The 13443-nt window shown below is 36.4% G+C and overlaps 2 protein-coding genes and 1 pseudogene across 4 annotated transcripts in view; 1 reads left to right on the top strand and 2 right to left on the bottom strand.

Moving 5' to 3' along the window:
- Positions 1-13443, top strand: part of MFSD8 (major facilitator superfamily domain containing 8) — a 125883-nt gene that overhangs the window by 51114 nt on the left and 61326 nt on the right. Inside the window, exon 1 of one of the 3 annotated variants that reach the window (XM_055086216.1) lies at positions 5261-5329. The exons of the other annotated variants lie outside the window; for them this stretch is intronic. The gene's annotated coding sequence lies outside the window, so the exon portion shown is untranslated. Of the gene's footprint in view, positions 1-5260; positions 5330-13443 lie in introns of those variants that run through there. 3 annotated transcript variants of the gene reach the window in all.
- ABHD18 (abhydrolase domain containing 18) overlaps positions 1-13443 on the bottom strand; it is a 39712-nt gene that overhangs the window by 22951 nt on the left and 3318 nt on the right. Inside the window, exon 2 of the mRNA XM_007121214.3 lies at positions 463-571. Within this exon, the coding sequence (XP_007121276.1) occupies positions 463-554 (92 nt within the window). The 5' untranslated portion in view covers positions 555-571. The remainder of the gene's footprint in view (positions 1-462; positions 572-13443) is intronic.
- Positions 4903-6591, bottom strand: LOC102993723 (eukaryotic translation initiation factor 2 subunit 3-like; annotated as a pseudogene).

The raw sequence follows: 13443 nt of genomic DNA, 5'->3' as shown, positions 1-13443 counted from the left end.
AAACATGAGAAATATCATTGCTCCAAAAGTAATTAACATATGCAAAACTCAAAATTAAAGACACAAATCCCTAAAATTATTTTTCACAAGTTCAAATACTTCATGAGCTACAGTATATCACAGTTTTATAGTCATTACAAATTCAAGTTACTGAAGAAAGTTTAGTCCCTGAAATCTGTAATCGATAAAAAATTACCAAAGTTAAAAATCTATGTCTGAGAGCTCTTTATTTTTAAGTCTGAATTACTTTTAAAATAGTTCAATTTATGATTATATTGGTTAAAACTTAAGAGCAATAATTAGATAAAAGAGAAAAGGAAATAATTTCTTTCTTATATAGTAGTTAATGCTTAATTTACCAATCACTTTACATTTATAGTAAAGGACTTTATAACTGAAATGAAGTTTCAAATGTTTACTAAAACAACAAATTTAGAAGAGGCATTCAGAAAAAATGCTTACCTTTTGAGATCCTCTGGCCTTCCCCATCCTCTGATAAAAAGTTTTGTAAGGAGAAGTCTCCGATATAGAATATCTAACTTGCTCACACCCATTAGTAGCAAACAAACATCTATAAAACAAAAATTTAAATGAATTTAAAATATTTTATTTTACTCGGCAGGTCAACTTTCTAACCACCTCTACAAATATCAGGTAAAAATTAAACATTGATCTACTCTCTCAGCAACTTTTAAATACACAACACAGTATTGTTAACTATAGTTACCATGCTGTACATTATATCCCCACGACTTATTTATCTTAGAGATCTTAAAAGTACTCATTACAAGAAAAAAAACTGTAACTATGTGAGGTGATGGATGTTAACTTATTGTGGTAAACACATCACAGTATATATATATATATATCAGGTCATTATGTGGTATACTTTAAAATAATACAACATTATCAATTATATCTCAGTAAAACTGGGGGAAAATTAAAAAATGAGATTACACTAGAACTTTGAATGTATTCTCTTGGAAATAAGAGACAAGATACAGGAAAAAAGAACTCGGATGGAAGTAGAGAAGATGCAGTAGAGCCCTGAGCTACAGTAAACTCTGAATTCCTCTAGGGCAGGACCTTCCCATCCTCAGTACAGTGACTGACAGTAAATATTCAATATTTGTTGAATAACAATAGGAGTGGCTAACACCTATGTAGTACTATTTTATCTGCCAGGCACCATTTGAAAACTACACACACACACACACACACACACACACACACACACACAACACACACACACACACACACACACACACACATACGTTCTTGCTTAAACCTCCCAACAATTTTATGAAGATATAGTACCCCAAGACAAGGAAACTGAGGCACAGAGAGCATATGATTTACTTAAGGTCACACAACAAGTGGGAGGCAGCCCTAAGACTGAATCTCAGGCACATGGCTGAAGATCTGCTATACTACACTGCCTGTCTTCTACTCTACAGTGCATGAAAAGTAGTAATTAATCAGTGCTACTACTTATGTACCACTTATCTATCTTTCCCAAACATTTCTAAAGTTTTTAAAAAATATCTGCCTCTGTCTTTTCAAACTGAATGGTGTAGTTTTGATTTCCAGGCAAAACCTGATTCAGGTTCAGGGTTTATTCAACTTAGAAAAATGGAAAATGGAAACTTGCAGCTCCATCAGTGAGCTTTAATAAGGGCTTATCTATTACTTTGAATGCTTTTTGGGGAACCACCATTTATGTCATATTTTTACTCTTTGATTTGTAACAAACTACAACTTTAACTTAATGCTCTTCTTTGTTTGCATAAGTGCACAATCTAATTCACCATCAATCGGACTGGCACTTTATTATTTTTATGACTGGACCAGCAACACCAAATCATTCATACTGCCTCTTACAATTCTCAGGACCAAGAATAAACATTTACTAGATAATATACTTGTTAGGCCAGCGGTCCCCAACCTTCTTGGCACCAACGACCAGGTTCGTGGAGGACAGTTTCTCCACGGACGCACAGCGGGAGGAATGGTTCAGGCGGTACTGTGAGCGATGGGGAGCGATGGGGAGCGGCAGATGAAGCTTTGCTCGCTGGCCTGCCGCTCACCTCCTGCTGTGCGGCCTGGTTCCTAACAGGCTTCAGACCAGTACCGGTTCGCGGCCCAGGGGTTGGGGGCCCCTGTGTTAGGCAACACAATCAATAGCCAGAGTATAGTATCTAGTATTTTTTAAAACTGCCCACCTCTCTTTTTCCCAATTTCCACGTGTTATTCATTTTTTATTCTTGATTAAATTTGCTTTTTGCATAATAATGCTAGGAAAAAACCCATAATGCATATCCAGCTCTGTTTATTACACTATTCATATCTATTACTATAAATAAACAAACTGGTATTCTGATTACTAGATTCCTATGAATTATCATTAATCAGTTCACCATAGCTCAGCCATTATTGGATGGCCTAAATGTAAGTTTCTGAATTTTTAAGAATGAGTATTACTTTTTTCATTCATGCAACAGTATTTACTAAGTGCTTACTATATGCCAAGAATTATTTTAGGTCCTGTGCTACAAGATGATCAAGGCACGTTCTTCCTCTCGTGGATCTTATACTTCAGGGAAAGAAAACAAATTATTTTTAGGATAAAAAGTAAGCAAGACTAGATGATGACAACATTATTATCATAATATAACAAGACAACATGATAAAGACCAGAGGGCTCCTCTGATGGTCAAAAAAAGCCTCACTTAACCAAAGAGGTAACATTTAAACCAAGACCTACATGACAAAAAAGAGCTGCCAAATCTTTAAACTGCAAATCTCATTAAAATCATGTACGTTCTGAAGTCTATTCATGTACTATGTTCCAATGAAATTTGTTAAAAACTATCTAGTCAGTGAATAAAGCACAGGAACAGATAATTTATACAAGAAGAAAGGCAAGTGACAGTGATCACATATTCTCTTCTTCATTTTCTAGTTAAAAAATGTTCACTGTAACATTAAAATTCAAATAATACAGAAGTATATATAGTAAATTAGGGAAAAATAATCTTCCTGTTACCTCTAATTCTACTTTTCAGAGATATTGAGTGCTAACAGTTTAAATTCTGTTCTTCCTGACCTTTTTCTTGTTGACATTATTTATTTACATATACACACTTTAAAAAAATTTTGCTTGAGTTATGTAACACATTTTTGGCAGAATTCAAACAATATAAAAATATACAGAGTAAAGCTAAGAAGTCTCTCTTCATTTCTGCTAAGCTTCCTCTCCTCCCAAAAGGTAACTGCTATTAATGCTGTACTCTTGTGACCCCTCGTTCTATCCATTTATATACATACACATATTTTAGGGATTTTGGTGTGTGTGTGTGTTTAGCGATTTTATTTTATTTTTTTAAAGATTTATTTATTATTTATTTAATTTATTTTTGGCTGTGTCGGGTCTTATTTGCGGCACGTGGGATCTTTGTTGAAGCGTGCAGGGTCTTCATTGTGGCATGCGGGTTTGGGGTTTTCTCTTCTCTAGTTGTGGCGTCCAGGCTCCAGGGCGCGTGGGTTCTGTAGTTTGCAGCACGCAGGCTCTAGTTGAGGCGCCCGAGCTCAGTAGTTGTGGCACCTGGGCTTGGTTGCCCTGAGGCATGTGGGATCTTAGTTCCCTGACCAGGGATTGAACCCACGCCCCCTGCATTGCAAGGCGGATTCTTTACCACTGGACCTCCAGGTAAGTCCTGGTGTGTTTCTTTAAACACAGAAGAGATCAACTACAGTATTTGTATTTTTTGACATTTCTTCCTCACCCTGATTATTTATAAATATCTGCAAAGCTCTTTCAATTTCAGGATATACAGGCCTACCTCACTTTTTCTATTAATGGGTGAGTTTAACCTATTTATATTTTTTTATTATGATGATAATTTTTCTATTTTTTTGTTTTATTGACTTCAGTTTTTTTATCATTCATATTTGTTTTACATTTGAGTGTATGTAAATTTGAAAGTGATACATTTAAGATGCAATATATCACAATGGCTAAAAGCATATACTCTAGAGGCAAACTCCCTTGGTTGAATCCTTTACTATGTGACTTTGAGCAAGTCACTTATCCTCTCTGTAACTCACCTGCAAAACAGGGATAATGACAGTACTTACCTCAGATTGGTATGAGAAATAAATGAGTTACTATACTTGAAGCACTTAAACAGCACTTTGCAAATTTAAGTGCTATACTTACTAATAATAGCAACATTATTATTGATTATCCTTATAACTCTAATACTCAAACCTGTATTTCCATGTTCTATATAATGTTTATTAACTCCTGATGATAACTAATGAAAGATATATTTGATCCCTTCTCCCCACCACCCAATTTTAGTTGATATTTTTTTACTGCTTATCTTTATAACTTTAAGTATACTAATATCTCTAATTCTTAAATGATAGCTCTATAACTGATTGTGAAAGCTGAGGAAATCTGTGTACTTTCTTTTTTTTTTTTTTTTTAGAAGAAAAATTTTATTTCAAACAGGTTCAGTGGTAATGTGTGCTACAGCAAACGCTGGTTGTAGCAGTGTCCTTTCAAACCTGCACTGATGTATAAATTAGACGTTATTTGGGAATGATTAATTTCTGGTAAAATGTAGATTCAATCCAACATTACACCAATTTTTACATTTATTGTAGACCCTATTTTAGTACTAGAGGTTAAATTTTCATCACCAAAAAATGAGAATATCCTTACAGCTACTCCTAAGGTAATGAGCTGTGAAATTAATTCCTCACTATTACTTTGAAAATATACCCCTAGGTTGTTAAGAGAAATTCCGACTTCATCCAAATCTGTTATTTAATTCTTCAGTCATCATCTACTGTTGTCTTGATTGTCACTCCTCTTCTTATTTGACCCCAACCAATTCAACGCCAGTGTTTCTCAACTCTTCGGCTAAGGGCAATTTTTTCTCCTACTTCTGTGCACACAGGATTAGTCAAAACGATTTTGCCCAAATCAGCCTTGACTGCACTAACTCTTCCTCCTGTTGACAGGGGTCCTATGTTCACCATAAGTACTTCACTCTTAGACAGCTTTTGCACTTTTGCTGCTTTCTTGTCTCCTTCAGTGAGTACACCTAGAAGCCGTCTAAGCAGGAAATAGGAAATTTCCAATTCTGTGAAGACCTCAGGTAAAGCTCCAACTGCACCAAGTACCTGCCCCATCATTCCGTCAGCCCGGCACAAAGTGTGATCCATTTTTGTTCCAACTCCAATAAGACCTGGAGCAGCATACTGAAGATCATTATGCTCTGCGAAAAGCCATACAATTTTGGAAAAGATGGGTTTACACGTGAGTTTTCCTTCACTATCTTTGGAAACAATAGCAGGTCTGACTTCTATCTCCTGGCCCACCTTTAATACTCCTTTTAGAATACTACCACCAGCTACACCCCCCTTAAGGTCATCAACTTCACAGCCAGATTTGTTGACATCAAAGGATCTAACAACAATAAGTCGGGGTTCTGAAGTAAAGTCTCTGGGGGGTACTGGAATTTTCTTTACTATGGACTCGCAGACAACTTCAATATTGTATTTCAGTAGAAATTAGAATCATAGGAGCTCCTTCTGCACTGTACCTTGTACAAATGCAAGGGTCTGTTCATACTGTTCTTTAGCCTGGCTTTCTTTTACCATTTCAATTTTATTTTGTAGAATCAAAATATGCTTCAGTTTCATGATTTCTATCACAGCCAGGTGTTCAGAAGTCTGAGGCTGAGGACAAGACTAGTTACCAGCTATCAAGAGAAGAGCTGCATCCATCACTGCGGCACCGTTCAGCATAGTAGCCACCAAAATATCATGGCCAGGACAGTCAACAAAGGAAACATGTCTGACTAATTTGAAGTTCCCTTTGGTCCCTGGAATGTCTGTAGGAAACTCATCGGGTGTACTACTTCCACAGGATCTATAACATTCTGGCAGAGGACAACTAGGGTCGTCAAGTTTATAAATCTTAGCATTAGCGTAGCCAAGTTTGATTGTAATATTTCTTTCTAGTTCATTTTTGAACCTGACAGTGTGAACTCCAGAAATAGCTTTTACTTTACAACAGTAGATTTCCCATGAGCTACATGACCAATTGCACCTGTATTAATTGTGGCCTGTCTGCTGATAACTTCATGTGAAAGCGGTGTCAACTTGGTAACACCAAAGTGTTGAGATCTTGCCGAGAAAGGTGCGGCTACCCTAAAGTCACACCAGCCTCACCCCCCGCCATCTTGCCTGGAGAGAATCTGTGTATTTTCTACCTTCTCTTTCTTTTCTGCCTCTAACTCTTGAAAATTATATCAATTCTATATTGTCAGACTTTACATTCATATTCTTAGTCTTAGAGATAGTTGTATTCAATGATCATTACCATTCCTTTTGCAGCAATTAATAAAATAGAAAATTTTAAAAAAAATCAATGAGAACCCAAATAATTCTTTAAGAACACTAATAGATACTTCCGATGGGTTTATGGTAAGAATGTAAGAATATTTTAGAGTAACTTACTACATTAACTAAACAGAAAAAAAAAAAAACCATGTCTTAGAGATATAAAGAAAACAAGCAAAAAAAAACCTCCTAGCATCTGATTCAATTCAGCATCCAGACATAATTATAAAGAAAAAAAAATCTAGGAATATAAGAAAGCATCCTTAACTTGATGTAACATATCAAACAAAAATGTACAGTAAACATCATATTTAATGATGAAATTTTAGAAGTATTCCCTTAAAAGTGAGGGACAAGAATTTCCACTATTATCACTTCCATTCTAAAATGGTACAGGATATCCTAAGCTGAAAAAAAAATAATAAAAAGATTGAAAGATTAGAAAAGGGGGAGAAAACCTGCCATTACACACAAAGGGTATGACTATTATTGAGAAAATCCAAGTGAGTCAACAAAGTATTAGAACTTATTAGTTATTACTAAGTTCAATAAAAGGTGCCAGGGCAATTGGTTATCCATGTGGGAAAAAATTAAATTAAATCCCAACACATCATACCAAGTACACAAACAAAAAATCCATGTGGATTAGGATTAGAGACCTAAGCATAAAAAGTGAAACTGTAAACTTTCAGAAGAGTACACGAGAGACCATAATCAGAGAAAATAGAGCAACTATTCCAAGACTTTAAAGAAAATGGTTGATTCAACAAACGCTCATTGAAAATGAGCTCCATTAAGAAATGGAAAGACAAGCCAAAGACTGTGAGACAATATTTGCAAAACATCTATTTGATAAAGGACATGTATTCAAAATATACAAAGAACTCTTAAAACTCATCAATAAGAAAAGAAACAACCCAATTAAAAAATGGACAAAAGAGCAGAGAAGACTTTTAGGGAAACTACTTTGTATGATACTGTAATGGTAAATACAGGATATTATATATTTGTCAAAACCCACAGAACTGTATAACACAGAGTATATTCTAAGGTAAACTATGGACTTTAGTTAATAATAATGTATCAATATTGAGTTCATCAAGTGCAGCAAATGTACCACACTAATGCAAAATGTGAATAGGGAAACTGTGGGGTAGGGGGAGAAGGGATATGTACTATCTTGCTCAAGTTTTCTGTAAACCTAAAACTGTTATAAGTAATAAAGTCTATTAATTTAAATTTAAAAGTCCAAAAGATGATTTCTCATAAGGTTTTTAAGAGTAGTTCTACATACCTTTAAATGTGAAGAAATTCCATTAGGATTCCATACAGAGCTTCTGTCACCATTATTGTATCAAGATATTATCATATCACTGTAGCAATTATAGTATATCAATGTGTTGAATGAATCTATCAAATATCAATCATATAGGATTTCTGTAGACTTTATTCATTATAGTTTATAGGAGGAAAACCAATTCCATTTAAAAAAGAGGACAAAAGCAAAAATCAATTTGACAAATCCTATGTACTTATTTATTTGCCACTTCCTCTGAAAAAATATATTTTAAAAAATTTCCTAAAACATTCTAAGAATTTTCAATAGTCACCTTGAAAGTTAATCCAGAACTGAATGACATAAGCTTCCAAGTAGCTTATACTTACAAATGATGATAAAATACATTTTCTGGCTTTAACCACTTTACAAAAATATAGTCAAAATTTAATGTTAGAGGAAAAATGTCGATAATCTTCAAAAATGGATTTCCATAATTTTTCTACTTAATTGATTTGCATTGCTAATCAGAGAGGGGAACTCCTGTTATTAATTTTTATGGCAATGGTTAAAGCCTTTATGTGTTATTACTTAAACTTACCAACTTTTGTTTTCAACTTAATCTTATAGGGGTAAAAAAACTAAGAATCCCTTTACCTTAAGGCACCAACCTCTTAAATCGCTTTCTCTGATTGAACGATTTTAAAGATTTGTTATGAAATGATACACTATTTTCAAGCTTTCCTTAATTACACGTTTCTACATATTTTACAACTCTGTGGTATTTTTTTTTTTTTTTGTGGTACGCGGGCCTCTCACTGTTGTGGCCTCTCCCGTTGTGGAGCACAGGCTCCGGACACACAGGCTCAGCGGCCCTGGCTCACGGGCCCAGTTGCTCCGCAGCATGTGGGATCTTCCCGGACCGGGGCACGAACCCGTGTCCCCTGCATCGGCAGGTGGATTCTCAACCACTGCGCCACCAGGGAAGCCCAACTCTGTGGTATTCTAACATTAATATAGTTTGCTGAAAAATCCTTTGCTGTTGCCTAGTGAAGTCAAAGTCCAAGTACAATAAGAATTATCCTATGAAGTATGAATATCCAGACCCAAACTACCAGCAAAGAGCTATGATGAAAGGCTACCATCACTTGAACATGTAGAGAGGCTGCAGAGATAGTGCAGAAAGGTGAAGTTTGGAAACATTTTCCCAAGTAAAGATTTAGGAGTTCACTACAGTTTGTTGTTGTTACTGTTTGTGTAAATTTTTTATAACCTGAAATATAACTTAAGAGTAGAAATCATAAGTATAACTTGATTTAGTTTTATAAAATGAACAACCTACATTTTATCTGTGATGATTATAGTTAAAGGTGGTAGCAAAAGAGCAGGAAAGGTTGTATAGAAAAATCAAAGTTTTAACTGAGTCTTCAGAGATTCGTTTATATAATCAAACCAGTCCATTGCACCACATCCAAGAGAACTCCCTAACACACTGCAGTTAAGTGTAAAATTCAGTTTTTTTTTAATGTTAAATTCCTCTTTCTCATTGGAGGTCACTTGGGATTTTGCTTAATGGGGGTTCATAGTTGGTACCTCTATCATCAAACTGAGTACTAATGCATCTGTAAAAACTATTCTTAGCTTGCAAGCCATACAAAAAACAGGCAGGTTGGCCCATAGGTCATAGTTTGCTTACCCCTGAGCTAGAAAATCAAATAAATCATAGGTATGTCACAAATGTCACAATATTGTCACAAATGCAAAGATACAACTATAAAACCCTATATTTATTACAATTATAAATTATCCAAATCCTATAAAATGGCATAAATACAATGCAGGTATTGATTTTAAGAGAATTCATTATGTCACAGGGTAGACCTAAAATTTGTATTGGATCTAAAATAAGCACTAGTTTTTAAATTAGCCATGTTTTCTCTGTCTTCTTAAAATTTAGAATTTGGTAGCTAAAAAGTGGAAGCAACCCAAGTGTCTATCAATGAACAGGCAAAATGTGGTGTATATATATATACCTACAATGGCACATTATTCAGCCTTAAAAAGGAATGAAATTGTAACAAATGCTACAACACTGATGAACCTTGAGGACATTAGCCTAAGTGAAACAAGCCAGTCAAAAAAAGACAAATACTGTATGATTCTACTTTTACGAGGTACCTGGAGCAGCCAGATTCATAAACAGAAAGCAGAATGGTGGTTACCAGGGGCTGAGGGGAAGGGGAATGGAGGGGGGGGTAATGGGTATACAGTTTCCATTTTGCAAGTCGAAAAGAGTTCTGTAGATGGATGGTGATGACAGTTGCACAACAGTATGATTGAGCCTACCACTGAACTGTACACTTAAAAATGGTTAAGATGGTAAATTTTATGTGATGTGTATTTTACCACAAAAAATATGAAAAAATTTTAGAGACTGGAGTTAATTTGACATCAACAAAATTTTTCAGAGGAAGTAAATTGACACTTTCCCTCTTAACAACTTCCTCAGTAAGCAGTTCATTATTCTATTGACCCTAGAACAGAATTCAAGGCTCTTACTATTCTCTTCAAAAAACACCACTGCATAATTTAAATATTTGAAGGCTTCACTGAGACCTTTAAATAAAAGAATTTGAAAAACAAATTTTGAATCTAGTTGGTTCTCCCCCCACTCCCCCAATCTTCTCACTTTCTTGAGGATTAGTTCCAAGAACACAGGCTACTTGCATTTCTGCTTCAGGGTGTCATTCGGCTTCAATCAAGGTGTTTGCTGGGCTGCATTCTCATTTGGAAGCTTGAATGGAGAAAAACTCGCTTCCAAACTCACTCAGGTTGTTAGCAAAATTCATTTGCTTGCAGCTATGTGACTGAGAGCTTCAACATTTTGCTGTTTATCAGCCAGAGGCCAGCCTCACCTCCTAGGGGCTATTCACAGTTCCCTACCACATGGCTCTCTTCATAGGAAGTTCACAACATGGCAGCTTACTTCTTTAAGGCCAACAGGAGAATGAGAGTGAGTGTGCTAACAAGACAAAGTCTTAATGTAACCATGGGAGTGTCATCCCATCAACTTTGCCATATAACATAACATAATCATGGAAGTGACATCCAATCACCTTTTCCGTATTCTATTGGTTAGAAGACAAATCAGAGGTCCTGTCCACACTCAGAGGGAGGGGATTACACAAAGGAGTACGCATCAGAGGATAGGATCATGAAGGCCACCTTAGAGACTGTCCGTCACACTGGGAGAAACCAATTGCTCACCTCAGCCTTTGAGTTAGATGTCTGGGCTGACACCCTCAGGCCTTTCAATGGCAGAGGTGACAATTACCATCTTCTTATTTTCCTACCAATAGGAAAACAAATAAATTCCTTAGACCTTAATAAACATTTGTTTACAAGCAAGTGAGCTCTTGAAAGTTTGCCTAAATCATGTTTATATATTTCCAGTCACTCAAAAACACTTGCCCAGAAAAACAAACAAAAACCCCCCAAACAAAATAGAAACCCTTCCATCTTAGTAATTTTTTGGTAGCATTTTGATTTTTACTCACTAAACAAATGATAAAAGGCAAATTGGCTTCTGAATTGCTGTCCTCATTATATACATTTTCTAATTTAGTACAATTATTTATTTATTTATTTATTTATTTGGCTGCACCAGGTCTTAGCTGTGGCATGCGGGATCTTCGTTGCGGCATGTGGGATCTTTAGTTGAGGCATGCAGGATCTTTAGTTGTGGCATGAGAACTCCTAGTTGTGGCACGTGGGATCTAGCTCCCTGACCAGGGATCGAACCCGGGCCCCCTGCATTGGGAGTGCGGAGTCTTAGCCACTGGACCACCAGGGAAGTCCCTAGTGCAATAATTAAAATCAAGTAAGTATATATCGTATATGTTTAAATTGCTTGACCAGCTTTTTCTTTTTCTTTTTTTTTTCTTTGAAGGGTAAATGTCAGTATGGTATAATAAAGAATGTGTCTGGTCTTTGACCCCAGTTCCTGGGGTGGAGCTCCTAAAACTCTTGGAATTTTCTGAGTGATAGGAGTGTCTTTATGCTAATGAGATGACTCATGGTGGGACCCTAGATAGATACAGGATAATTTCTGGCTGGTCACTAGAAAGGCCAACCATTTGATTAGAGGGCTGACTTTGGGCCAGCCTGACCTCCAGGAGGGCAAAAGAGCTGGAGATTGAGTTGAATCACATGGCTAAGGATCCAATCAATCATGAACACCCCAATAAAAACTCTATAGACACTGAGGCATGGTAGAGCTTCTTGGTTAATGAACATATGTTGGAGGGTGATGTGCACTGACTCCAGGGTAAAAGGGAATGGAAGCTTCACATTCCCTCTCATAACTTGCCTTATTTGTCTCTTCATATGGCTGTTGCTAAGTTACATCCTTTATAACGAAGCTAGAAGTATGGTATAGTGGTTTACTTAGTTCTTTAGAGTTGTTCTAGCAAATTATTGATCCAAGGGGGTAACAGGAATCTCCAAATCTGTAGCCAAGTCAGTCAAAAGTCTGGCTGGCATCAGAAGCAAAGGCATCTGGAGAACTGAACCCTTAACTGGTGGGACCTGCACTGACTCCTATAGGTTAATCTATGGGTGATTATTGTCAGAGTTGAATTGAGTATACCCAGCTGTGGTAGAAATGGAACAGTTTATTCTTTACCCAAATAGCAAAATTCTGAATTAGTGTTCTGTATTTCAAATAAGAGACCAACTCTTTTTATATATTAAGATATGCAACTCTATTTAGGGGGGGTTCTAGAGCATAAGGAAAAAATTCTGAGTGATGAATGATGATTTTAATTATTTTACTCTTTGTGAAACTGCAACTCAGATTGGGACTTGAACCCATGGGCCAGGGCTTGAACCCAGCCAAAACCCAGACTGGGACTCGAACCCACAGTCTTTTAACTGAGATTACACACCTGGTCTCAGGACTTAATGAAGCTCAGGTTCTTGATGTCTCATTGCAGAAATAATTCATGGAGAGACAAAGTGAAAGTTAAGAAGTGGATTTATTTAGAGAGAAACACAATCCACAGAGTGTGGGCCATCTCAGAAGGCGAGAGCAGCACCAGGGTATGGAGTTGTCAGTTTTTATAAGGGTGGGTAATTTCATAGGCTAATGAGTAGGAGGAGTATTCCAGCTATTTTGGGGAAGGGGTGGGGATTTCCAGAAAGTGGGCCACTGCCTACTTTTTGACCTTTATGGTTGGCCTTGGAACTGTCATGGCGCCTGTGGGTGTGTCATTTAGCTTGCTGATGTGTTAAAATGAGTGTATCCTGAGGCTTAAGGTCTAGTGGAAGTTGACTAGTCTGCCATCTTGGACCTATTTGGTTCTAATCAGTTTATGTCATGTCCTCGGGCTTTGTCATTCTTTTAAAGGTTGTGCCCTGCCTCCTTCCCTCCTGTTTCACTTGGGTCTTTCTGGAATTGTTCAAAAATAGCACTGATACATTTTCATGTACATTTATTAAACTGCAGGAGAACAATGGCATGTCATTACAACACAGGACTTCATTATCTTTTGCAAGTATTATAGACTACTTATTTTCTCTACAGTGGCAGGAAAAGAATGGGGGGCCAATATCTTCCTTTGTAACATCCATGGCTTCAAAAGCAATATGCATATTCCATGTTAGTGTAAAAAAGAACAAAATTCCAACACTCATGTTTTACAGTAAGAAGAAAAGTACTAAACTATTCATGAGACAACCCATTTTTCTAC

The sequence above is a fragment of the Physeter macrocephalus genome, chromosome 7, assembly GCF_002837175.3.
Source record: "Physeter macrocephalus isolate SW-GA chromosome 7, ASM283717v5, whole genome shotgun sequence".
Lineage (NCBI taxonomy): Eukaryota > Metazoa > Chordata > Mammalia > Artiodactyla > Physeteridae > Physeter > Physeter macrocephalus.
The sequence above is the reverse complement of the archived record's forward strand: the minus strand, read 5'-3'. Positions and strand labels throughout refer to the sequence as shown.